General features: G+C 49.9%; 1 protein-coding gene across 1 annotated transcript in view; it reads left to right on the forward strand.

Annotated features, from left to right (window-relative positions):
- The first annotated feature begins 571 nt into the window (after positions 1-571).
- The window catches only part of CLDN1 (claudin 1), a 38,123-nt gene continuing 13,842 nt past the window's right edge, over positions 572-24,852 (forward strand). Inside the window, exon 1 of the mRNA XM_048506469.1 lies at positions 572-989. Within this exon, the coding sequence (XP_048362426.1) occupies positions 767-989 (223 nt within the window). The 5' untranslated portion in view covers positions 572-766. The remainder of the gene's footprint in view (positions 990-24,852) is intronic.

Raw genomic sequence — 24,852 nt, forward strand, 5'->3', positions numbered from 1 at the left:
GCTTCATTCGGCACCTGCCCAGACTGGGAAATCCCCAGGCCAGACTTTAACACGGTAACGGAGGGAAAGAAGGAACGTTGACGGCCAACAGTTAGCACAGCCTTGGAGGCCACACGTGTCGTGGAGAGTCGTGGTTGTGGCGTCCGCTGTCCTGAGGGGAATCCCGAGTGGCTGGATCATGAGTCAGTGCTCATCGACAGCTGTTGCTCTTCCCTAAAATCAGCAAGGGAACTGGGCGGATCCCGTGTCATAAGCAAAGTTGTCGATTACAGACACCCACACACTCTGTTGCACCAAAGGAATAACTGGTGTGCTGGTGAACGACTTGGATTCAAACTGGAGAAAGACTTTTTCACTTTCATTTGCAGGCCCCCCCCCATTGTGACAAACACCCTCATTTGGGTAAAATAAAAAGCCCACACAGGCCTCTTGTGTTTGGGGGCCAGGGAACCCTTCCAGAGGAAACCGAACTTGCACTGGCAATCTCCAGCTGAACCAGCAGGGGGCCCTCCAACGCCTCCGGTTTAAATAGCCGTCCGGAGATGCTCTGGGCTTCAGTTCAAGGGTTTGCTCAGACTAGCAAGTTGCTCTCAAGTCTTGTGGATTATATCAGCAGCAGAAGAAGAAAGCCGAGGAGCTTCCTTTCTTGCAGCAGTGCCAGGAAGACCGGCTGAGCTGCACGCCCGATCCCAGAGGTTCCAGCCTAGGAATCCACCCAGCCTTGTTCCCCCGAAGCTTCAAGGCGCTCCGACGTTCTCCAGTCGAGATGGCCAGTGGAGGGTTGCAGATGTTGGGCTTCATCCTGGCCTTCATCGGCTGGATCGGCATCGTGGTGAGCACGGCCATGCCCCAGTGGAAAATCTCCTCCTACGCCGGGGACAACATTGTGACGGCCCAGGCCATCTACGAGGGCCTCTGGATGTCGTGCGTCATGCAGAGCACCGGCCAGATGCAGTGCAAAGTCTTCGACTCCCTGCTCAAGCTGGACGGTGAGTAGCGAGCCAGGTGGGCTGCGATGCCGCAGGTGGCGAGCTTGCGGAGCGGGCCGCGTCTCTGTGGGCATCTCGCTGAACGCTTAGCATGGTGTAGAGCAGTGGTGGCGAACCTTTGGCACTCCAGATGTTATGGACTACAATTCCCATCAGCCCCTGCCAGCATGGCCAATTGGCAGGGGCTGATGGGAATTGCAGTCCACAACATCTGGAGGGCCAAAGGTTCGCCACCACGGGTGTCGAGGTTAAGAGCGGTGGACTCTGATCTGGAGAGCCAGGATCGATTCCCCACTCCTCCACCTGAAACCTTTGGGCCGGTTCTATTAAAATTCTCTCAGCCTCGCCCACGTCACCAGGCGTCTGTTGTGGGGAGAGGAAGGGAGAGAAGTTTGTAAGCCGCTTTGAGATTCTGTAAAAGGTGGATAAAAGTGAGGTATAAATCCAAAACTCTTCTCTCGGGTTCTGGAGCACTCTTGCCTGTCTGAAATGCTGCGTATTGACGGCCATCAACCCCATCAGATAGATTTGAGGCGTTCCCTTTTTACCCAGTGAGGCTGATACAGCACGACAGACTGAGGTCCATGGGAGAGGTGGCGCTGGAACTAAAGGGCTCCCACGGAGGAGCGTGGATAGCTGTGGGGGGACGTGGCCCATGAACAAGACTCCTTGTGTTTTGAAGACTGTCCTTGAGGCTTCTAGGCACAGCCTGTGCTCCTGTTTGCAAATCACGTTCAAGCCATTGTAGACTTTGAGCCTGCCCTTTCGTAAGCCTCACAAGACTGGGTCAGTGGTCACAGAGGTTCCTTTCCTTCTGGACCAGAATATTTTGTAGAAAAGCCCTTTTCTGAGTTGCACGATCAGAAAAGCCCACACACACACACACACACACATCTAGGCTGGCCTGGGCCACTGGGCTCGATTATTAGCATTAAACAGAAGACCTAGTTTTGGAAAAGCAGTGCAGGTAACCCTGTTAAGCTCCGTTAAACCCCACTGATTCTCATGGGAAGAACTAAAGCACGATCCTTAACCTGGGAGTAAGCTCAGTTGCTGGCAATGGGACTTGCTTCTGAGCAAACCCTCCTAGGGTCGTGATACATCCGTTGGAAGAGTTGCAGGGTTGCTTCAAAGCAAAGCCACCGACTACCACCAGGCTTACTCCTGAGTAACACACGCCTCGGAGCCAACCGTTTTTTCTAAACTAAAGCCTCAGTATTCAGGTTAAATTGCCATGTTGGCACTTTGCGATAAATAAGTGGGTTTTGGGTTGTAGTTTGGGCACTCGGTCTCGAAAAGGTTCGCCATCACTGTCCTACAACCAGAATAATATGAATAATTAGAGACCAAACCAAGCAATATAGGGGGGTTTGCTGGTTTTCCCAATTCTCCTCCAAAAATCTGGAGATTTTGACACCTAATTTATTTATTTTATTTATTTATATTTTAGATTTCTAGGCCGCCTCTTCCCCGAAGGGGAATATTGAATATTTAAATATTTGCTTCTGTGTTTGTCTTTGTTATGCACGAACATTATTATAGCCCTCGATCGCTGCTGGGCGGGGGGGGGGGGTTAGTAATTTCTGCTCAGGCAAAGACCGTCGGGTGGCAGTCTGGGAACAAGAGCCGCTCTCGGTCGGCCTGCTATTTTCCCAAGTCCCTTTGAAGTGGATCAACAGGCTCTGGACCCGGGCCAAGACTTTAGAGCTATACCTGGCAAGACCGCACTGGCCAGATTACATAACTGAGGAGTGGATTGGCTTGGGAATGAAACTGGCGAATGGGGCGCAGCTCGAAGTGGGGAAACGAACCCCTGGGTTCAATGGGCCGTCCCTGCTGAGGGTCTCTTGTTGCAAGCAGCAATCAGATCTGTCTGGGGAAAGGAGGAAAAAGCAATTAATGAGGAGGTCTGACGGACTGGGTGTGATCAAAGTTTGGGACTTGGCAAATTCCCTCCCAGTATTTTCATGCTGTTCCTAGAAAGAAGTTGTGAGCTGCCTTCTTTGTTCGAAGGATTTTGCAACCCCTGCCCCCACCCCCTTGTGTCTCCTTGAGCAAAAATGAATTTGAGGACCGGCACATACAGAGGACCAGTTTGCCAAAATGTCCCCAAGCACCTTTTCAACACAGGGGGAAAGGTTCTGTTGTACCCCCACGCCCAGAAGGGGCACCTGCGATTGTGGGAATCTGTGCCATTGTGTGTAATTGGCACAGCGTGTCTTTGGGCTTCACATGCTCTCCTTTCTATGTGTCCGTGTGGGGAAATATCAGTGATGAGGCTCAAATGTGTGAACGGGCATCATGCGTGAAGATTCTCTGGTGTGAGCTCAACAAACACGGTCTCAAATTTCAGTTGATTTTTAACTGTGCGAAGCAAGCCTTTATGGGCATAGACAACAGTACAACAATAATAAAAAATGGATTAAAAAGCATATACAATACAGGTCGAAGGAAATCTACTGGCGTTTAGTAATTTCCAGGAGAAAGTTTGCCACTATCATACAGAGAGAAGGATCAGGGTTGTCCAACATGTAGTGTAATCTAATTAAATTGGGGAGATGGGGTACATGTAAAGGAGTAAGATTCACATACTTGAATCTGATTTCCTTGAATCTGAGACAGTGTAGTAATTGGTGGGCCAGAGATTCAACTGAGCCATCGTTACATGGGCACAATCTTTTAGCCTTTTCTTGCTTATTAAATCTGCCATGTAACAAGGCAGAAGGCATAACATTAAACCTGGCAAGCATTATGCCTCTCCTTTGAACAGGGTTTATTAAGCAATACAGGTAGTGTGCCAAGTGGCCCCGTTCAAATGGGAGAGAAAATACAGGGGGGAGCATGTTTTCTTGGCTGCGGTGATTAGGGTAGAGAACTCTCTATCCAATAGTTGACATTTTAATTTCCTAATTTCTTTACCTGGGAGTAAGCTCGGTTGCTGGCAATGGGGCTTGCTTCTGAGTAAACCCTCCTAGGGTCGTGATTCACCCATTGGAAGAGTTGCACGGTTGCTTCAAAGCAAAGCCACCGACTACCACCAAGCTTACTCCCGAGTAACGTACACCTCTGAGCCAACCATTTTTTAAAAAACTAAAACTTAAGTATTCAGGTTAAATTGCCGGGTTGGCACTTTGTGATAAATGTGGGTTTTGGGTTGCAAATTGGGCACTCGGTCTTGAAAAGGTTCGCCATCACTGGCCTAGAGGCCGAACTGGGCCTCATGTAACTAACGGCACGTGGACGCTGGGTCTTTCTTCTTCGTCCTAGGAATATGGGAGGGGCTGTGGCTCAATGTTAGTATGCAAAGTGTCGCCGGTTCAATCCTCAGTATCACCCGTTAAAAGGACTAGGCTGTAGATGATGTCAGAGGGCGTCGCTGCCCGTTTGAGTGACCTGGATCAACTGAAGGGCTGACTCCGTGTCAGGCAGCTTGAAGCGTGTCCGTGCGGAGTGAGTCAGCCTCAGCAGCCCGTTCCGTCCTCCGAGAACGAGAGAGACGTAATTAAAACCCACTCCCTCCACCTCGCGTTGCCCAAGAGATCATCAGACAGTTTCTTCTTGGGAAAGGGGATCGTTTGCAATCATTACGATGTAGGGTTTATTTGGCGGGGCGAATCACCATCTCTCCGTGCCCGGGTGTGGCCACTGAACATCCCGGTGCTTCCAGATTCGTTCTCAGGAGGAACCTGTCTCGGTGCTGGGGCCACACCTGCATGAGCTATACCTGTCCTCAGACTCTGCACAGGTGGGAATAAGGTCAGGCTTGGAACTGCTTGAATAGAAGCATAGAGTTGGAAGAGACCCCCCCCAGGGCCATCTAGTCCAACCCCCTGCGCTGCAGGAACACACGATCAAAGAAACTCCCAACATATGTTCATCCAGCCTCTGTTTGAAGACCTCCAAAGAAGGAGACTCCACAACTCTATGAGGCAGTGAATTCCACTTTGAACAGCCAAGATGGTCAGGAAGTTCTTCCTAATGTTTAGGTGGAATCTCGTTTCCTGCACATTGAACCCATGACTCCTGGTCCCAGTCTCTGGAGGTGCAGAAAACAAGCTTGCTCCCTCACCAACATGATATCCCTTCCAATATTTAAAGAAGAAGAAGAAGAAGAAGAAGAAGAAGAAGAAGAAGAAGAAGAAGAAGAAGAAGAAGAAGAAGAAGAAGAAGAAGAAGAAAAAGAAGAAGAAGAAGAAGAAGAAGAAGAAGAAGAAGAAGAGTTTGGATTTATATCCCCCCTTTCTCTCCTGCAGGAGACTCAAAGGGGCTGACAATCTCCTTTCCTTCCTCCCTCACAACAAACACCCTGTGAGGTAGGTGGGGCTGAGAGAGCTCCGAGAAGCTGTGACTAGCCCCAGGTCACCCAGCTGGCATGTGTGGGAGTGCACAGGCTAACCTGAATTCCCCAGATCAGCCTCCACAGCTCAGGCGGCAGAGCGGGGAATCAAACCCGGTTCCTCCAGATTAGATACACGAGCTCTTAACCTCCTACGCCACTGCTGCTCCCACTATCATGATACGCCATGATACGCCACTATCATGTCACCTCTTAACCTTCGCTTCTCCAGATTAAACATACTCGAGACCCCTGCTCAAGGTCTCCCACCCTCACCCCCCAATCGTCCTGATTGCTGCAAACTCTCCTCCGCCCACGCTCTGTTTGACTTCTTTGGTCATCGTGGGCTTTTCCTCCTCTGTTTCAAAAGACAATCGGCCATCTGATCTTCTGGTTAAACACAACCCTGACCCACAAGATTAGACCAACTGTTCAAAATGTACCTTGTCCACTGTCAGGTGAGAAACGGCCCAGGCCTTCATGTCCCCAGCCGCAAACACATTTAACATCAAGAAGAAGAAGAAGAAGAAGAAGAAGGAGGAGGAGGAGGAGGAGGAGGAGGAGGAGGAGGAGGAGGAGGAGTTTGGATTTATATCCCCCTTTCTCTCCTGTAGGAGACTCAAAGGGGCTTACAATCTCCTTGCCCTTCCCCCCTCACAACAAACACCCTGTGAGGTGGGTGGGGCTGAGAGAGCTCTGAAGAACTGTGACTAGCCCAAGGTCACCCAGCTGGCGTGTGTGGGAGTGCACAGGCTAACCTGAATTCCCCAGATAAGCCTCCACAGCTCAAGGAGAGTTAACAGCTGAGATGTCCATTCCTGACCATGGGAGTTAATGTCCAGAGACGAGGCTTGCCAACTTCCAGGTGGTGGCTGGAGATCTCCTGGGATCACAGTAGGTCTCTAGGTAGGGTTGCCAGCACTGTGATAAATGGGAAAAGGGTTTTTCTCTTCGAGCCAGCAAAGGAACAGATCATGAGACCAGGCTGGAAAAGATCCTGTCAGGACTAGTTGAGACCCCAAGCTGCTTGGAAGTAGGACAAAGGGCATGAGTTTTGTAGGCAAAGAGCCAAGATGCAGGCTTAATTAGCTAATGAATATTAACTTCCACGCCCCGGGTTGAATAAGGTGTGTCGATAATGAACATACAGGAAGAATATTGGGGGGGGCAACATATCGAGGAGTGATATGTGATAGGTGGATCAGAAAGGATGGAACTCCTCCCAGTACTTTTAGCCAATGAAGGAACCAAAAGGGGCTCACGTGTGGGCAGAAGGGAATGTATATATGTGCATGTATTGTGGAAGGTAAACGGAGTCTGCCTCCGGCAGAGACGGCTCCCCTTTCTTTGCAAATAAAGTTATTAGAAAATCCCTCCTGTTGGCTGGCTACTTGATAAAAGGAATTTTGGGCACCAAATACTCGGAGCAGCACTTGGAGACTTTAAGGGTGGAGTTTGAAGAGGGTGGAGCTTGAAGAGGGCAGAGTCTGGGGAGGGAAGGGCTTTGATTGGGTATAATGCCATAGACTCCGCCCTCCACAGCAGCCATTCCCCACCCCCAGAGATCTGATCTCTGCTGTTTGAAGATCAGTTGTAATACCAGCTACCACATGAAGTTTGGCCATTCTTGCTCTAGGAAGTGTAAGAGGTGTTTTTTAAACGCATTGTAGCTGGAGCCCGAGGATTCGCTTTTCTTCCCTGGATCTTTAGAAATGAAAATCAGTCTCTGGGGTTGGGTTGGGGGGACTGGACACCTGCACAGACACAGGGTGCATTTGAGGGTACTTCTCGGAGCATCCTCAGCTGCCAGACTCCCTATCCAGACAGTTTTTGAGTCCCTGGTTCTCCGCACGTCAAACGGGTCTCCGAGTGGGATGAGGAAGAGTCACATCAAACATTAACGCTCCTCTTCGGTGCCTTTTCCTTTAGCCTTTCATGTCTTCATTTGCAAAATTAATATTCTGCAAAAATACCTCTTTTTATTGTCGAAGGCTTTTATGGCTGGAATCACTGGGGTGTTGTAGGGTATGCCAGGCAAAACGTCAGGAGAAAATGCTACCGGAACACGGCCATACAGCCCGGAAACCCTACAACAGTGGTGGCAAACCTATGGCACGGGTGCCAGAGGTGGCACTCAGACCCCTCTCTGTGGGCATTCGCACACAGAGTTCACTATGTGGGAGGGGGGTGGAAAATCACCCCACACACACTCACACATCTAGGCTGGCCTGGGCATGATCCTTTACCTGGGAGTAAGCTCGGTTGCTGGCAATGGGACTTGATTCTGAGTAAACCTTCCTAGGATCGTGATTCACCCTTTGGAAGCGTGGCACAGTTGCTTCACTAAGCTTACTCCTGAGTAAGGCGTGCCTCGGAGTGAATAGTTTTTTCTAAACTAAAACCTCAGTATTAAGGTTAAATTGCCGTGTTGGCACTTTGCAATAAATAAGTGGGTTTGGGGTTGCAATTTGGGCACTCAGTCTCAAAAAGGTTCACCATCACTGCCCGACAATGCCCCAGGGATGATGGGAACTGTAGTCCATAACATCTGGAGGGCCACGAATTTGACACCTATGCTTTAGAGGCTGGCGGGGCAGGAGGGAAGCATTCACCCATGTGGACCTGTGAAAGGAAATTTGTGTCACTGTAAAAGTTCCCCGATTTCCTGCAGCTGGTCTCTGAGCGGACAGAAGGTTTCTGGTTGATTTTCTGCAGTGACAGACTAACCCAGTGGTGGCGAACCTTTGGCACTCCAGATGTTGTGGACTACAATTCCCATCAGTCCCTGCCAGCATGGCCAATTGGCAGGGGCTCATGGGAATTGTAGTCCATAACATCTGGCGTGCCAAAGGTTCGCCACCACGGGACTAACCCATGGTGGCGAACCTTTGGCACTCCAGATGTTGTGGACTACAATTCCCATCAGTCCCTGCCAGCATGGCCTGCAATTGGTAGGGCTGATGGGAATTGTAGTCCATAACATCTTGAGTGCCAAAGGTCTGCCTAATTAATGGATCAACTTATTAGGAGGACTCTTACATCACAGTTAGGACGCAATTTACTGTCCGGCCAATTGGCAGGGGCTCATGGGAATTGTAGTCCATAACATCTGGAGTGCCAAAGGTTCACCACCACTAAGCCATCTTCCCTTTTGGGATGGGTGATCAGGAGCAGCTGGAAGAGGGGCCCAGTGTCCACGGTGTAGTAGTGGTTTGGTGTGTTAATTTAGCATTGCTTTGCTTTCTTTCCTCTGGGCCAGACTCCTCAACAATTGCTCACAGTCATGCAAAACGTCAAAACTGTGTTACTTTTGACCACTGAGGAAGGGCCGGTTGGTCGAAACACATCTGTTCTTGAGGGTTAAAAAAGGGTCCCATTGAACCCTCCTGTGTATTATAATTGTGCAGCAGTGGCGTAGGAGGTTAAGAGCTCGTGTAGCTAATCGGGAGGAACCGGGTTTGATTCCCAGCTCTGCCGCCTGAGCTGCGGAGGCTTATCTGGGGAATTCAGATTAGCCTGGGCACTCCCACACACGCCAGCTGGGTGACCTTGGGCTAGTCACAGCTTCTCGGAGCCCTCTTAGCCCCACCTACCTCACAGGGTGTTTGTTGTGAGTGGGGAAGGGCAAGGAGATTGTCAGCCCCTTTGAGTCTCCTGCAGGAGAGAAAGGGGGGATATAAATCCAAACTCTTCTTCTTCTTCTTGAATGTATACGTTAGGCTATTATGCATCTTTTACAAGCGAAGATGATTTTTAATTTGTAGTAAATACACATGGCTTTTGATATTTAGTAATGTTATATTGAGTGGTTCCTTGATTTCTTGACCTTTTAGGTGATTAATTCTAGTTTCACAGGGTTAAGTTTGTACCCCTCTTTTGTTTGTTGACTAGGGGGTGGAGTTTGAATAGGGTGGGGTTTGGGATGGGCGGGACCTCAGCCGGATAGGTTGCCACACGGTCCACCCCACAAAGTGGCCGTTTTTTCCAGGGGAACCAACCTGTGTCATCTGGAGATCTGGAGAACCGGGTTTGATTCCCCACTCTGCCACTTGAGCTGTGCAGGCTTATCTGCTGAACCAGATTAGTTTGTGCACTCCAACACGTGCCAGCTGGGTGACCTTGGGCTAGTCACAGTTCCTTGGAGCTCTCCCAGCCCCACCCACCTCACAGGGTGTTTGTTGTGTGTGTGTGTGTGGGGGGGGGGGTAGAAGGGAAAGGAGATTGTAAGCCCCTTTGAATCTCCTTACAGGGGAAAAGGGGGTATAAACCCAAACTCTTCTTCTTGATTGTAGCCAGCACTGGCAAAAGCCCAGAGAAGAATCTTGCCTGGGGAGTTAAAATACTTCCTACCAACCCTGTGTATGGGATGCTATTTAAATGGTCTAACATAACCCAATGGATCAGCCACAGCAGCAACAAAAAGGCAATCGACAATTGTTTCAGAGGGTAGCTGTGTTGGTCTGCCCTGGGAGAGCTGGGTTCAAATCCAGCAGCACCTTGAGGATCAACAAGATTTCCATGAGTCAAATAAACCTTTTTCAGACCCCAGAGTCTGATGGAGGGAGCGCTGACTCTTCAGAACCCGAACTCTGGGAGTCCCGTTGGTCACTAAAGGCTCTGAGATTCAGATCTGGCTATTGGCAGTTGTGGAATTCACGGCTGGTGGATGACTTTAAAAGCGGGAAGGGAGGTCCCTTAACGGCTACCCTGTTTCCCCGAAAATAAGACATCCCCTGAGAATAAGACATAGTACAGGTTTTGCGGAAGTGCTAAATAGAAAACATCCCCCGAAAGTAAGACGTAGCAAAGTTTTTGTTTGGAAGCATGCCCGTCGACCACAGCATGCAGCTGTGGAGCGGAAAAATAAGACATCCCCTGAAAATAAGACATTGCGCATCTTGGGGAGCAAAAATTAATATAAGACACTGTCTTATTTTCGGGGAAACACGGTACTAGTCTTGGCGAACAAAGGGAACCTCTGAAACCCAGTGCCAGAGAGCAAAACCTTCCCTGTTTGTTGGTCATTGTGTAAGACAGGATGCTGGATTAGATGGACCCACACTGGTGCGACCAAGCAGGGCTCTGGGGATATTTGTTTATTTAAACCAAATAAGAAATTACCGAAGTGCTGACCAAGAATACACTCAGATCTCATTTTGCGATGTAGTGGAGCTCCCCTAGAATTAGAGTTGATCTCAGAGCTACAGAGCAGTGGCATAGAGCCCCTAGGGGATGGGGCGGTCTAGAAATCTGAAAATAAATAAAAAATAAAAAATAAATAAAATAGTGCCAAGGGGTTGAGGGGTGCAATGCACTGAGCGTGTGCCCCTGAGGGGGTGTGGCGAGGGCGTTCTGGGGGCGTGGCGTGGCGGGGTGGACGGGGGTGTGGCAGGGGCACAGGGTGCACGTGTGCACTGGGAGCGGTTCCCCTTGCTCCGATTCTGCTCCAGAGGTTAGTTCCCCCGAAAGAAACTGCAGCTTCAATGAGAGAACTCTGTGGTTTACCATAGGGACTGAGAGAAACAGAAGTCCTAGAGCAGTGGTGGCGAACCTTTGGCTCTCCAGATGTTATGGACTACAATTCCCATCAGCCCCCTGCCAATTGGCCAAGTTGTTATGGATGTTTCAGCGGGTCGGCCTATCAAAGTCTTCTTCCAGCATTTGAGACGAGCAGGAGGCAAGACTCCTCGCTGGGCCCAGGCACCTCTGCTGGCTGAATTCCCCAGGCTCCCTTCACCTCCAGCCGCTGAACCGGTAAGGGCAGCTTGCCTCTCCCCTCCCTTGCACAAGGCCCTGGCAGCGCACAGGCTGCGCGCTTTGATGTTCCAGCGAGTCTCTGCTGGCCTCCGTGGAACCGCCCCTGCGTGGAATTTCACCCCTTCTTCTGTTCCAACAGCCAGACCCCAGGTCTGTTCTTCTCCCCGTCCAGAACATCTTCGTGCGCACATGCTCCCCACACGAGTTTTCCCAAGGATTTCCAATAAAGGAACATAAGAACATAAGAACATGAGAACGAGCCAGCTGGATCAGACCAGAGTCCATCTAGTCCAGCTCTCTGCTACTCGCAGTGGCCCACCAGGTGCCTTTGGGAGCTCACAGGCAGGAGGTGAAAGCAATGGCCTTCTGCTGCTGCTGCTCCCGAGCACCTGGTCTGCTAAGGCATTTGCAATCTCAGATCAAGGAGGATCAAGATTGGTAGCCAGAGATCGACTTCTCCTCCATAAATCTGTCCAAGCCCCTTTTAAAGCGATCCAGGTGAGTGGCCATCACCACCTTCTGTGGCAGCATATTCCAAACACCAATCACGCGTTGCGTGAAGAAGGGTTTCCTTTTATTAGTCCCAATTCTTCCCCCCAGCATTTTCAATGGATGCCCCCTGGTTCTAGTATTGTGAGAGACAGAAAGAGAGAGAGAGAGAGAGAGAGAGAGACAGAAAGAAAGAAAGAAAGAAAGAAAGAAAGAAAGAAAGAAAGAAAGAAAGAAAGAAAGAAAGAAAGAAAGAAAGAAAGAAAGAAAGAAAGAAAGAAAGAAAGAAAGAAAGAAAGAAAGAAAGAAAATACACACATTCTCATTATGGGAAGAACAGAAGGAAGGAAGGAAGGAAGGAAGGAAGGAAGGAAGGAAGGAAGGAAGGAAGGAAGGAAGGAAGGAAGGAAGGAAGGAAGGAAGGAAGGAAGGAAGGAAGGAAGGAAGGAAGGAAGGAAGGAAGGAAAAGACAGACAGAAAGAGAGAGAAAGAAAGAAAGAAAGAAAGAAAGAAAGAAAGAAAGAAAGAAAGAAAGAAAGAAAGAAAGAAAGAAAGAAAGAAAGAAAGAAAGAAAGAAAGAAAGAAAGAAAGAAAGAAAATACACACATTCTCATTATGGGAAGAACAGAAGGAAAGGAAGGAAGGAAGGAAGGAAGGAAGGAAGGAAGGAAGGAAGGAAGGAAGGAAGGAAGGAAGGAAGGAAGGAAGGAAGGAAGGAAGGAAAAGACAGACAGAAAGAGAGAGAAAGAAAGAAAGAAAGAAAGAAAGAAAGAAAGAAAGAAAGAAAGAAAGAAAGAAAGAAAGAAAGAAAGAAAGAAAGAAAGAAAGAAAGAAAAGACACACATTCTCATTATGGGAAGAACAGAAGGAAAGGGAGGGAGGAAGGGAAAGAGACACACACATACAGAGTCACACTGTGGGAAGGATGGAAGGAATAAGTCATCATAAAATAGTACTAAAATAGGAGCAACAGTGGCGAAGGAGGTTAAGAGCTCGTGTATCTAATCTGGAGGAACCGGGTTTGATTCCCCGCTCTGCCGCCCGAGCTGTGGAGGCTTCTCTGGGGAATTCAGATTAGCCTGTGCACTCCCACACACGCCAGCTGGGTGACCTTGGGCTAGTCACAGCTTCTCGGAGCTCTCTCAGCCTCACCTACCTCACAGGGTGTTTGTTGTTAGGGGGGAAGGGCAAGGAGATTGTCAGCCCCTTTGAGTCTCCTGCAGGAGAGAAAGGGGGGATATAAATCCAAACTCTTCTTCTTCTACTACTACTACTACGGAGCTAAAGTCTTGCTCTTCTACTGCAGACGAACACCTGAAACTATGCAGGGTGGCTGACGTAATGGAAACTAGTCTCAAAGTCTGCCCTCTTGAGCAAACAGCAACAGAATCAAGAAGGGGCGCTTAATCCTTTCTAGGGACCTTTGGATCCCCTGGAATTGCAGTTCTTTTTTAGACCACACACATCAGTTCTCCTGGAAGAAATGGACGCTTTGAAGAGTGGGCTCTGTGGCTCTGGACCCCACGAAAGCCCTTTCCCCCCCCACCCCCAAACCTCCAGGAGTTCCCCCAATCTGGAGCTGGGAACCCTACTTTAATTTACACCACCTGCTTTGTTTTATTTTAGACTTCTACCCCCCACCCCCACCCCCCAGGTGACGGGGCTTGGAGCAGCTCACAACAGTTCAACCCACAGTCAAGGAACAAAGATGAACCACACAAAACCTGACAGTACAAGACAGCAATATCCTAACAGACAGAGACCCGTCACCTCTAATCCTTTCCCTGCTAACTTGAACGGCTTCCAGTCTTCTGCAGTTGCTTCTCTCTTCCTGGGGTTGGGAGGGACAGGCATGCTGGATCCTGGGGTGTGTTGGGGCGGGGGGGGGGGGGGCGGGCAGGCGAAGTATCTCCTTCCTTCAACCCTGCTATGTCTCTCCTCCTTGAAACTGCTTGAGGCTAGCAAAAACAGTCAGGAAAAGCTTCTCTGCTTCTGTGCTCGATACCTGCCCAGACTTGAACAGGGGTGCCCGGCAGACGTTGGCATTTGAGGCTTCTTGCAGGGCTGGGGTTCCTCCGGATTTCTTTTCTCCAGAGAGACAGGTTGTGCTTGTTCGAAGGAGCCCTTTGGCTCCTGCCCGAGGTCTCCAGCTTAATTTAGAGGGAACGCGAGAGAGACAAAAGCACTTTCCCGTCTGCCTGGTGCCCTCGGCCCGCGTTTGGCACCGCAGCTGGCAGCCCAGTTTCGGCGAGATCCAGAGGGCCAGGGCGGGGGAGGGGGGGATGGTGCCAAGTCCTCAAGAGCAGAACGAACAATTGCAGCAACGCCTCAGCAGGCTCTGACGATGCCACGTGCAGCACCACAGGCGGTGGCCCTTCAGAGCCCACGAACAGGCGCAGCTGCTGATTTACGCTAAATCGGAACTTCGGTCCATCAAAGTCACAATTACTCAAATAGGCAGCAGCTCTAAACCCTCCTGAATCTTTGCTATTCATCTACCTCTGAATTAGAACCATAGAGTTGGAGGAGACCCCCAAAGGCCATCAAGTCCAGCCCCCTGCACTGCAGGAACAATCAAAGCACCCCCAACATATGTTCACCCAGCCTCTGTTTGAAAATTGGTTTGAAAATTGACTTGACTTGATTTGAAAATGTGTACCCTTTGCTTCCTCGCATTAAGGATTTGCTAATAGAATAAAAAGAAATTTAGCTTAGATTATTAGATTTATTAAATATGCACAAGCGATCACAACCCCTGCAGTGTAGTAGGCCAAATGCAGAGGTCAGGACAATTGGGTGAATTCCGGCCACAGTCAGTGCTCTGGTCTGGAAGGTAAACAGAAAAAGAAGAGTTTAGATTTATACCCCACCTCTCTCTCCTGGTTAGGAGCTCCTGTATCTGATCTGGAGGAACCGGGTTTGATTCCCAGCTCTGCCGCTTGAGTTGTGAAGGCTTATCTGGAGAATTCAGATTAGCCTGTGCACTCCCACACACGCCAGCTGGGCGACCTTGGGCTAATCACAGCTTCTCGGAGCTCTCTCAGCCCCACCTACCTCACAGGGTGTGAGGGGGGAAGGGCAAGGAGGTTGTAAGCCCCTTTGAGTCTCCTGCAGGAGAGAAAGGGGGATATAAATCCAAACTCCTCCTCCTCCTCCTCCTCCTCCTCTTCCTCCTCTTCTTCTTCTTCTTCTTCTTCTTCTTCTTCTTCTTCTTCTTCTTCTTCTTCTTCTTCTTCTTCTTCTTCTTCTTCTTCTTCTTCTTCTTCTTCCTAAAAGGAGACTCAAGGCGGCTTACAAGCTCCTTTCCCTTCCTCTCCCCACAACAGGCACCTGGTGAGGCAGGTGGGGCTGAGAGAGTTCTGAGAGAACTAGGACTGGCCCAAGGTCACCCAGCAGGCTTCATGTGGAAGAGTGGGAAACAAATCCAACTCATCAGACAAGAGTCCCTCGCTCTCAACCACAGCCCCACAGTGCCAGCAGTGTGGTTTGCAGCATCCAAGTGCTAACAGTTGGCCCAAGAAGTGATTTCTTTCTGGTGGCTACAAAACATACTGCAGTCTTGAACCTGCTTCTATGGCCGTGGTGGCGAACCTTTGGCACTCCAGATGTTATGGACTACAATTCCCATCTGCCCCTGCCAGCATGGCCAATTGCTCAGGTGCTCAGGAGCAGACCAGGTGCTCAGGAGCAGCAGCAGCAGCAGGCCATTGCTTTCACCTCCTGCAGGTGAGCTCCCAAAGGCACCTGGTGGGCCACTGCGAGTAGCAGAGTGCTGGGCTAGATGGACTCTGGTCTGATCCAGCAGGCTCTTTCTTATGTTCTTATGTCATTTTGACACCAGCCTCTCCTTGCAAAGAAGGTCAAGAAAAGGACGGCCCCTCAACAGACCTTACTAGCCACCTTACCACATGTACTAGCTGTTTGGTAGTTTGAAGCAGGAGAGGGGGAGTCCTCTTTCCACCCCCCAGGTTGGTCACCTGGCGGCAATGCTGCCTCCCTGCAGGTGAGCAGAGCAAACCTGGGTGCCTGTAATTGGCCCTGAAAATGATACACATCTAATTAAAAGAAACCAGGGCTTTGAAAATAGTCATCAAAACGTGGTTCCAGGGTCCCACTGACCTGGTTCTCACGGGGGCATAAGCCAGTGTCAGCTTGCCAGCAGGGATCCACGTGGTGGATTGGTCCCTCGTCCTTGCCTGTAGATAACAGGGGTGTCACGAAGGAAGCTAAGTGGCATCTTTTCCTTTTGGAGAATGTGGCATACTGGAAGAAAATGACGCCCGGGGCAAGACCTTATTTTCGCGCCCTTCCCCCGCCCCCCTACTTACGGCCTCCTCCCTGCCTCGTCTTCCTGGCATAGGAGGTTAAGCGCTCGTGTCTCTAATCTGGAGGAACCGGGTTTGATTCCCAGCTCTGCCACCTGAGCTGTGGAGGCTTATCTGGGGAATTCAGATTAGCCTGTGCACTCCCACACACACCAGCTGGGTGACCTTGGGCTAGTCACAGCTTCTCGGAGCTCTCTCAGCACCTGGGGACATGCATGTCCCTCTGGCAGGTACACCCCCTGAGGAACATGGAGGAGTCTTTAAGCAGGTGAATCCTGCCTGCCAGCTGAAATGAGGACACCAGAGTCGGGTCTGTTGCTTCTGTTGATTGCACAACATGGTGCTGAAAAATGGGGGTGGGCTGGGACAGTAAAGTAAGCCTGCAGCCAGCCCAGGTGAGCCCCAAGGATGGTGGGTCTTGCCGCTGCTGGGATTCGGCTCAGCTTGTTCCCGGCTGCCCTGCTGCTCACTTGCAACTTGCCTGGAAGGTTAAAAGGGGCTTTTGAGAGACCACAAAAACCACAGACTTGGGAGCAGAGCAGCCCATTTGCAGGCGGTTGAAGGAAAAAACGGGGAGAGGCACAATCAAAAGCACATAGGCCAGTGGGGGCGAACCTGTGGCGCTCCAGATGTTCGTGGGCTACAATTCCCATCAGCCCCTGCCAGCATGGCCAATTGGGTTAGGGTTAGGTTTAACCCAATTAGGGTTAGGGTTAGTCCATGTTCATGGACTACAATTCCCATCAGTCCCTGCCAGCATGGCCAATTGGGTTAGGGTTAGGGTTAACCCAATTAGGGTTAGGGTTAGTCCATGTTCATGGACTACAATTCCCATCAGCCCCTGCCAGCATGGCCAATTGGGTTAGGGTTAGGGTTAGGGTTAGGGTTACGCCTAACCCTAACCCAATTGGCCATGCTGGCAGGGGCTGATGGGAATTTATTTATTTTATTTATTTATTCATTCCACTTTTATACCGCCCTCCCCCAAACTGTAGCCCATGAATATCTGGAGCGCCATGGGTTCGCCACCACGGATATAGGTTGTATTAATGAAGTTGTGCAAAAATCGGCCTGTGTTTCGACAGCCTATTGTTATTCATCAGAGCAATTTTAATTCATAAAGTCACCAAAGCGCAACACACTTTTACATGATTGTGAGAGTGAACCTAAGTCTAAATACGCCATCGGTTGTCTTTCTGAATTCTATTTCTCTCTGCTTATTCCCCATCCCTGGAATTACAACTGCTCTCCGGATGACAGACATCAATTCCCCTGGAGGAAACGGCTGCTTGTGTGTGTGCATGGTGTGTGTTTGTGTGTGTGTGTGTGTGTGTGTGTGTGTGTGTGTGTGTCATTTTTACCCTACTGAGGCCCCTCCCTTGTCCAAACCTGACCATCCTGAGGATCCAATTGCAAATATCCAGGAATTTGCCGTCCTGCGTTTGGCCGGAAGGCATGAAGCTCCTGTCCACCAAACCCCACCTTAGCTGCCCCTTGTTCAGGCAAGTCGTTCTGCTGGAGAGTTCCAGCTTGCAAGACCGGCTGTGCCCAAAAACTGCTGACAAGCCGGTTTCCAGCCCCGGCTCCCTCACCTGCCCTGTCTGACATGCAGGGGCGTGACTGTGACTACCTGTGCCAGCTGCAGTCTCGGTTTTTCCTTTGAGTGCCTGGAATTGATTGATACTTGCTGGCCCTTATTGTCCATCCAGAAGGCGGCTGGGGAGGGCAGAGTGATGGGATAGGATCCGGGTGTGTGTGTGGCAGGATGGGGGAGGTTGAATGTGACTGACATACATGGGGCATCTTCACCCCAGGCTCTCTCAGCGGTTCTACCCTCTATAAAGTTCCCCAGGTACGGTGGTGGGATCCAAAAATTTTGGTAACAGGTTCCCTCGCCAGCCCCCCCTCAGCAAAGGGGGCAGAGGCGTACCTAGGCAAACCTGAGCCCTGGGCAGAAACTGAGTTGAGTGCCTCCCCATGAGCAGCCACCCCACCACGACCCCCAAAAAATTTTTTTGCACCAGGTCATTTCTAAATCACCATCCCATTATAGAAAATGCCCCAACTCACAAATCTGAACACAGCAATGGTGAAACACACAGGTTCTTTGATAGAGACTGGGGAGATAACAGGCACAAAAGGCTGAGAATCAATGAATTGCAGGACCTGGAAGGGATTAACCCAGTTCAGGGAGTGACATTATTAGTCGCAATTGCTATATGGAACCTTCACGTTCAAAGGCAGGATGCCTCTCGGGGAGGGGAAGGCTTGGAGATGGAAAAGCGGACCCAATTAGTAACCCCCTCTCGGCACACACAAACAATTAGTAACCCACTCCCGGGAACTGGTGAGAACCTGCTGGATCCCACCTCTGCCCAGGTATTGTCGAAGGCTTTCACGACCGGAATCACTGGAGTGCTGTGGGATTTCTGGGCTGTATGGCCGTGTTCCCGCAGCGTTTTCTCCTGATGTTTCACCTGCGTCTGTGGCTGGCATCTTCAAGATGCCAGCCGCAGATGCATCACGCAGGCGAAATGTCAGGAGAAAATGCTACTGGAACATACAACCCAGAAAACCCAGAACACTCCACTTTCCCTCGTTGTTTTCAAGGGTTTCTACAGATCTTTCTTGCAGAGGAGCTTTAAGGAAGCGGGTTTTCTTTCTCTGATGTGATTCTTTTCCTCGAGGCAAAGTTTGCCTCCACTTCTGTTTAGTTCACAATTGTTTATGACCCTGGCTGTTGGACTCTCCAGTAACTCCCCAGCTATATCCTCTGCCGCTTAGCGATTGTGTAGGTGGTAGATGTATTGAGCGGACATCTGCCAAGGAATCTGAAACTCCCAAGAGTCCTGCTATTGACCGGCAACTTGTGTGGCCATAGAACAGCGAAGGTCTAATTTCTAGCCACCTGGGTCGTTGGTGAGTTTCGCTGACCCAACTTTGCGGGGGTGTTGCAGAAAGGAAGCTGTCTGTTAGAACTGCGATTTGCTCGCCCAAATGACATCCGTGTGATAAATACTAGGTTCGGTCTAGAGTAATTTAAAAAAATATATATTTCACCCACACAGTTAACATTTTTCCCCGAATAAGTCATTTCCTGCGTGATTTTTTACAGAACTTTTAAAGCATTGCTTTGTCAAAAGGATATTTTTTTAAAAAAATGTTTATTGGGTATTACAGTGTTTTATTTTACAACAATAGACTAACATGACTACTCCTGCAACCCAGATGTGTCAGCGCTAGGAAGGGTGTAGCCATTTTCAACTTGAACCATTGTTTTGTTGAAAATGGTAAATTTGTTTGAAAAATTAGGAGGGCATTGCAGTCCAATCTGTGACGGCTACGAGGCACTTGACAAGCTAGAAAGCTCCAGAGGAGGGCAACCAAAATGGTCAAAGGTTTGGATTCCATATTCTATGACAGTGGTGACGAACCTTTGGCACTCCAGATGTTATGGACTACAATTCCCATCAGACCCTGCCAGCATGGCATTGGCCATGCTGGCAGGGGCTGATGGGAATTGTAGTCCATAACATCTGGAGTGCCAAAGGTTCGCCACCACGGCTCTATGAGGAACAGCTTAGGAAGCTGGGTGTGTTTAGTCTGGAGAAGAGAACGTTAAGGTGACATGATAGCCATGTTTCAATTTTTCAAGGAATGTCAAGTTGAAGAGGGAGCAAGCTTGTTTTCTGCTACTCCAGAGACCAGGACACAGAGTTATGGATTCAAAATACAGGAAAAGAGATTCCACTTAAACATTAGGAAGAACTTCCTGACCGTCAGGGCTGTTTGACCATGGAATGCCCTGCCTCGGAGAGTGGTGGAATCTCCTTCTTTGGAGGTTTTTAAACAGGGGCTGGATGATCATATGTTGGGAGTGCTTTGATCAGAGGTGGGATCCAGCAGGTTCTCACAGGTTCCCGAGAGTAGGTTACTAATTACTTGTGTGTGCCGAGAGGGGGTGACTAATGGGTGATTTTGCCACGTGATTTTTGCCTTAGTTACGCCCCTCCTCTCAGCAGTAGCGCACAGAACTTGAAGCAGTCTAGCAGGAGGTGCACCGGCGTGCGTGGCAGCCTGCGCCTGCGTGCATTCGTTTCTCGCCCAAGGACCGGCGCAGCAGCTGCGTCCTTGCCACAGCCCCGCCCTGGAATGCCCCGCCCCTGGAATGCCCGGCCACGCCCCGTTGTGCCCCGCCCAGCCCCATTGGCACTACGCCACAGTTTGAATCCCACCACCATGGGAACCTGTTACTAAAATGTTTGGATCCCACCACTGGCTTTGATGATGTATTCCTGCATGGCGGCGGGGGGGGGGGGGGGGTTGGCTGGATGGCCCTTCTTGTGGTCTCTTCCAACTCTATGATTCTATGAGATCACTTCCCCTGGTGAAAATGGATGCTTCGGAGGGTGGTCTTCGTGGCATCGGATCCCACGGAGATCCCTCTTTGCTCCAGGCTCCAACAGCAGTTTCTCAGTCTGGAACTGCCAACACCACCCTGCCCATGTACACTGCTGGTGGCCGGGAGAAGATGTCAACCCCAGCTCCGTCGCTCGAATCGCCAGTCATTTCTCAACTGAGAGTTGGCAAGAAAAAGGAGGAGAGCTGGTTTTATTCTCTGGCCCCTTCCGCACACACAAAATAATGCGTTTTCAAACCACTTTCACAACTGTTTGCAAGTGGACTTTGCCGTTCCGCACAGCTTCAAAGAGCACTGAAAGCAGTTTGAAAGTGCATTATTCTGCCTGTGCGGAATGAAGGTCTGCTTTTCTCAACCAAAAAATCCAAACTTCACATACACGCTACAGGGGTCAGTGCTATCAGTCACAGACCAGGAAAGGGATTTAGGCGTCTTAGTGGATAGTTCCATGGGAATGTCAACTCAATGCATGGCAGCTGTGAAAAAGGCAAACTCTATGCTGGGGATCATTAGAAAAGGAATTGATAATAAAACTGCAAAGATTGTCATGCCCTTATATAAAGCAGTGGTGCGACCGCACTTGGGAGTCCTGTGTCCAGTTCTGGTCGCCGCATCTCAAAAAGGATATTAAGGAGACAGAAAAAGTGCAGAGAAGGGCAACGAGGATGATTGAGGGACTGGAGCACCTTCCTTATGAGGAGAGGCTGCAGCGTTTGGGACTCTTTAGTTTGGAGAGGAGGCGTCTGAGGGGATATGATTGAAGTCTACAAAAAATTATGCCTTGGGGTAGAAAATGTGGATCAGAGAGAAATTTTCTCTCTTTCTCATTTATCACCAGAGGCTTCCAGGGGGCATCCATTGAAAATGCTGGGGGGACTAGAATTAGGACTAATAAAAGGAAACACTTTTCTTCACGCAACGTGCGATTGGTGTTTGGAATATGCTGCCACAGGAGGTGGTGATGGCCACTAACCTGGATAGCTTTCAAAGGGGCTTGGACAGATTTATGGAGGAGAAGTTGATCTATGGCTACCAATCTTGATCCTCCTTGATCTGAGATTGCAAATGCCTTAACAGACCAGGTGCTCGGGAGCAGCAGCAGCAGCAGAAGGCCATTGCTTTCACCTCCTGCATGTGAGCTCCCCAAGGCACCTGGTGGGCCACTGCGAGTAGCAGAGAGCTGGACTAGATGGACTCTGGTCTGATCCAGCAGGCTTGTTCTTATGTTCTTATGTTCTTAACCATAAGGAGTCTCAAAGCAGCTTACAACTCCTTCCCCTCCCCTCCCCTCCCCTCCCCTCCCTACAACAGACACCTTGTGAGGCAGGTGGGGCCGAGAGAGTTCAGAGAGAACTAGCCAAGATCCCCCAGCAGGCTTCATGTGCAGGAGCGAGGAAACAAATCCAGTTCACCAGATAAGAGTCTTCCGCTCATGGGGAGGAGAGGGGAATCGAACCCAGTTCTCCAGCATAGAGTCCGCTGCTCTTAACCACCACACTACTCTGGCTCTCAGGGCTTACTTACGAAGAGGGCGCTGTCCTTTGCATGGCTGCACATCCATGCAGAGAAGAGACAGCTGCTTTTCTGGTCTCTAGTCCCACATGTATAAAAAGGTCTTGGCCAATGTGGGGCTGGCATCAAGAGCCTGCCAAGACCTGCTCAGCCAGCAGAACGGCCCAAGCAGGTGGACAAGATGCCGCATTTTCACTGCTGGCTATAAAAACTGTTTTGGTCTGGCAGGATGAGATTTCTCTCAGTTTTGATGCTGCTGCCACCGCAAACACTAGAAAATCTCCATAAGTCCCATCTCCCTCCTGTTCTCGTCTGTGACAAAAATGATAACTGCTATAAGGATTGGAGGTGAGTTTGCCTCCTTAAGAACGTAAGAACATAAGAACAAGCCAGTTGGATCAGACCAGAGTCCATCTAGTCCAGCTCTCTGCTACTCGCAGTGGCCCACCAGGTGCCTTTGGGAGCTCACATGCAGGAGGTGAAAGCAATGGCCTTCTGCTGCTGCTGCTCCTGAGCACCTGGTCTGCTAAGGCATTTGCAATCTCAGGTCAAGGAGGATTGAGATTGGTAGCCATAAATCGACTTCTCCTCCATAAATCTGTCCAAGCCCCTTTGAAAGCTATCCAGGTTAGTGGCCATCACCACCTCCTGTGGCAGCATATTCCAAACACCAATCGCACGTTGCGTGAAGAAGTGTTTCCTTTTATTAGTCCTAATTCTTCCCCCCAGCATTTTCAATGGATGCCCCCTGGTTCTAGTATTGTGAGAAAGAGAGAAAAATTTCTCTCTGTCAACATTTTCTACCCCATGCCTAATTTGATAGACTTCGATCCTATCCCCTCAGGACGCTCTCCTCTCCAAACTAAAGAGTCCCAAACGCTGCAGCCTCTCCTCATAAGGAAGGTGCTCCAGTCCCTCAATCATCCTCATTGCCCTTCTCTGCACTTTTTCTATCTCCTCAATATCCTTTTTGAGATGCGGCGACCAGAACTGGACACAGGACTCCTTGATTAGCTATGATTCAATTGTACATCCCTAATTATTAGTGGACATGGATAAAAGCTCAGCTGGACGGCCGAACCCAGACCTGCCACTCTGTGAACTGCAGTCCTTTTCTTGGAAACGGGGAGCCCACGCCCGAAACAACAAACTGCGCTTTGAACACGCAAGATGAATCAGGACTCCGATCCAAGCCAACCGGGACCCTGCCGTCGAAAACGCCCCGAGAGGCCGGAGACCAGATTCTTTTCTCGGGAAGGGCTTGTGGTTTTGGAAGCATCTGGATGTCTGTTTGGTTTGGTTGGGTTTCTCTCTGCATGGGATGTTCCACCCGCACAAGCCCATCCTGAACATGTTTGGTCAAGACGGAGGACTGGGGAGCAGGTGGGGCTTCGTAGCGCAAATGTGTGCTTGAGAGAACTTCCACGGGGGGGGGGGGATTCTTGCAATGTCCCCCCTCCAAGATAGACTGTGGAATGCTCCAAGATATTTTGCTCCCCCTGCCCCCCACACAAAGTAAGCATGCATGATCATAGAATCATAAAGTTGGAAGGAACCTCAAGGGCCATCAAGGCCAACCCCCTGCCACGCAGGAACACACAATCAACACACTCCTGACAGATGAGACTATCCCAGCAAATAGTAGCCCTATAGGCGGTCTGTTGGAAATCGGTCAGTGGTCTCCCTGAACCCCAGCATACCTCCAGGCAAAAGAAATTGATATGTATCCCCTATCGAGCTAAGAGCTCGTGTATCTAATCTGGAGGAACCGGGTTTGATTCCCAGCTCTGCCGCCTGAGCTGTGGAGGCTTCTCTGGGGAATTCAGATTAGCCTGCGCACTCCCACACATGCCAGCTGGGTGACCTTGGGCTAGTCACAGCTTCTCGGAGCTCTCTCAGCCCCACCCACCTCACAGGGTGTTTGTTGTGAAGGGGGGAGGGCAAGGAGATTGTCAGCCCCTTTGAGTCTCCTGCAGGAGAGAAAGGGGGGATATAAATTCAAACAACTCCTCCTCCTCCTCCTCCTCCTTTTCCTCCTCCTCCTCCTCCTCCTCCTCCTCCTCCTCCTCCTCTTCCTCCTCTTCTTCTTCTTCTTCTTCTTCTTCTTCTTCTTCTTCTTCTTCTTCTTCTTCTTCTTCTTCTTCTTCTTCTTCTTCTTCTTCTTCTTCTTCTTCTTCTTCTTCTCATGACATGACTGATTAATCCAATGACAGTCCCCTGGGAATTTATGCAGAAGTCTGGAAACAGCCTCAAGAGTTTAGTTCTTTTTTGTGATGCATTTAAGACGAGCCGTGTGCCCCCTCTCCAAGCTGCAATGCTTCACAGGTGCCCCAAATGCCTTTGAGTATAGAGAAGGTCTCTGCCCTTTCTGTGCTAGCAGCTCAAAGACTGGAGAGATAAAATTTGGGGGAAATTGGAAGGAATGATGCCAACACAAGTGGTCTGGAGTCCATGCCCTACGAGGAGAGACTTACAGAGCTGGGTATGTTTTGTTGTGTGAAGAGAAGGTTAAGAGGTGACATGATAGCCATGTTTAGATTTCTGAAGGGATGTCATGTTGGTAAGGGATCAAACTTGTTTTCTGCTGCTCCAGAGACTAGGACCAGGAGTGATGGGTTCAAGGGGAAGGAACATAGATTCCATTTAAACATTAGAAAGAACTTTCTGACAGTAAGGGCTGTTCGACAGTGGAATTCACTGCCTCAGAGGTCGGATGAACATATGTCATGAGCGCTTTGATTGTGTGTTTCTGCATTGCAGGGGTTTGGACTGGATGGCCCTTGGGGGTCTCTTCCAACTCCACGATTCTGTGATACTATGAAGTGCATGATGCCACCTCCCATGAAAACCGGTGAAAACTGGAAGCGCCGTCATGACGTAGGGGGTGCCATGCAAGTGTACATTAAGCGCCCTCAAATCACTTCTGACCTATGGCAACTCTGACTTCCAACACGTCTCAAACAGCCTTGCTCGGGTCTTGCAAACTGAGGACCCCGGCTTCCTTTATAAAGCCCACTCATCTCC

Source organism: Sphaerodactylus townsendi, linkage group LG08, assembly GCF_021028975.2.
Source record: "Sphaerodactylus townsendi isolate TG3544 linkage group LG08, MPM_Stown_v2.3, whole genome shotgun sequence".
Classification (NCBI taxonomy): Eukaryota; Metazoa; Chordata; class Lepidosauria; order Squamata; family Sphaerodactylidae; genus Sphaerodactylus; species Sphaerodactylus townsendi.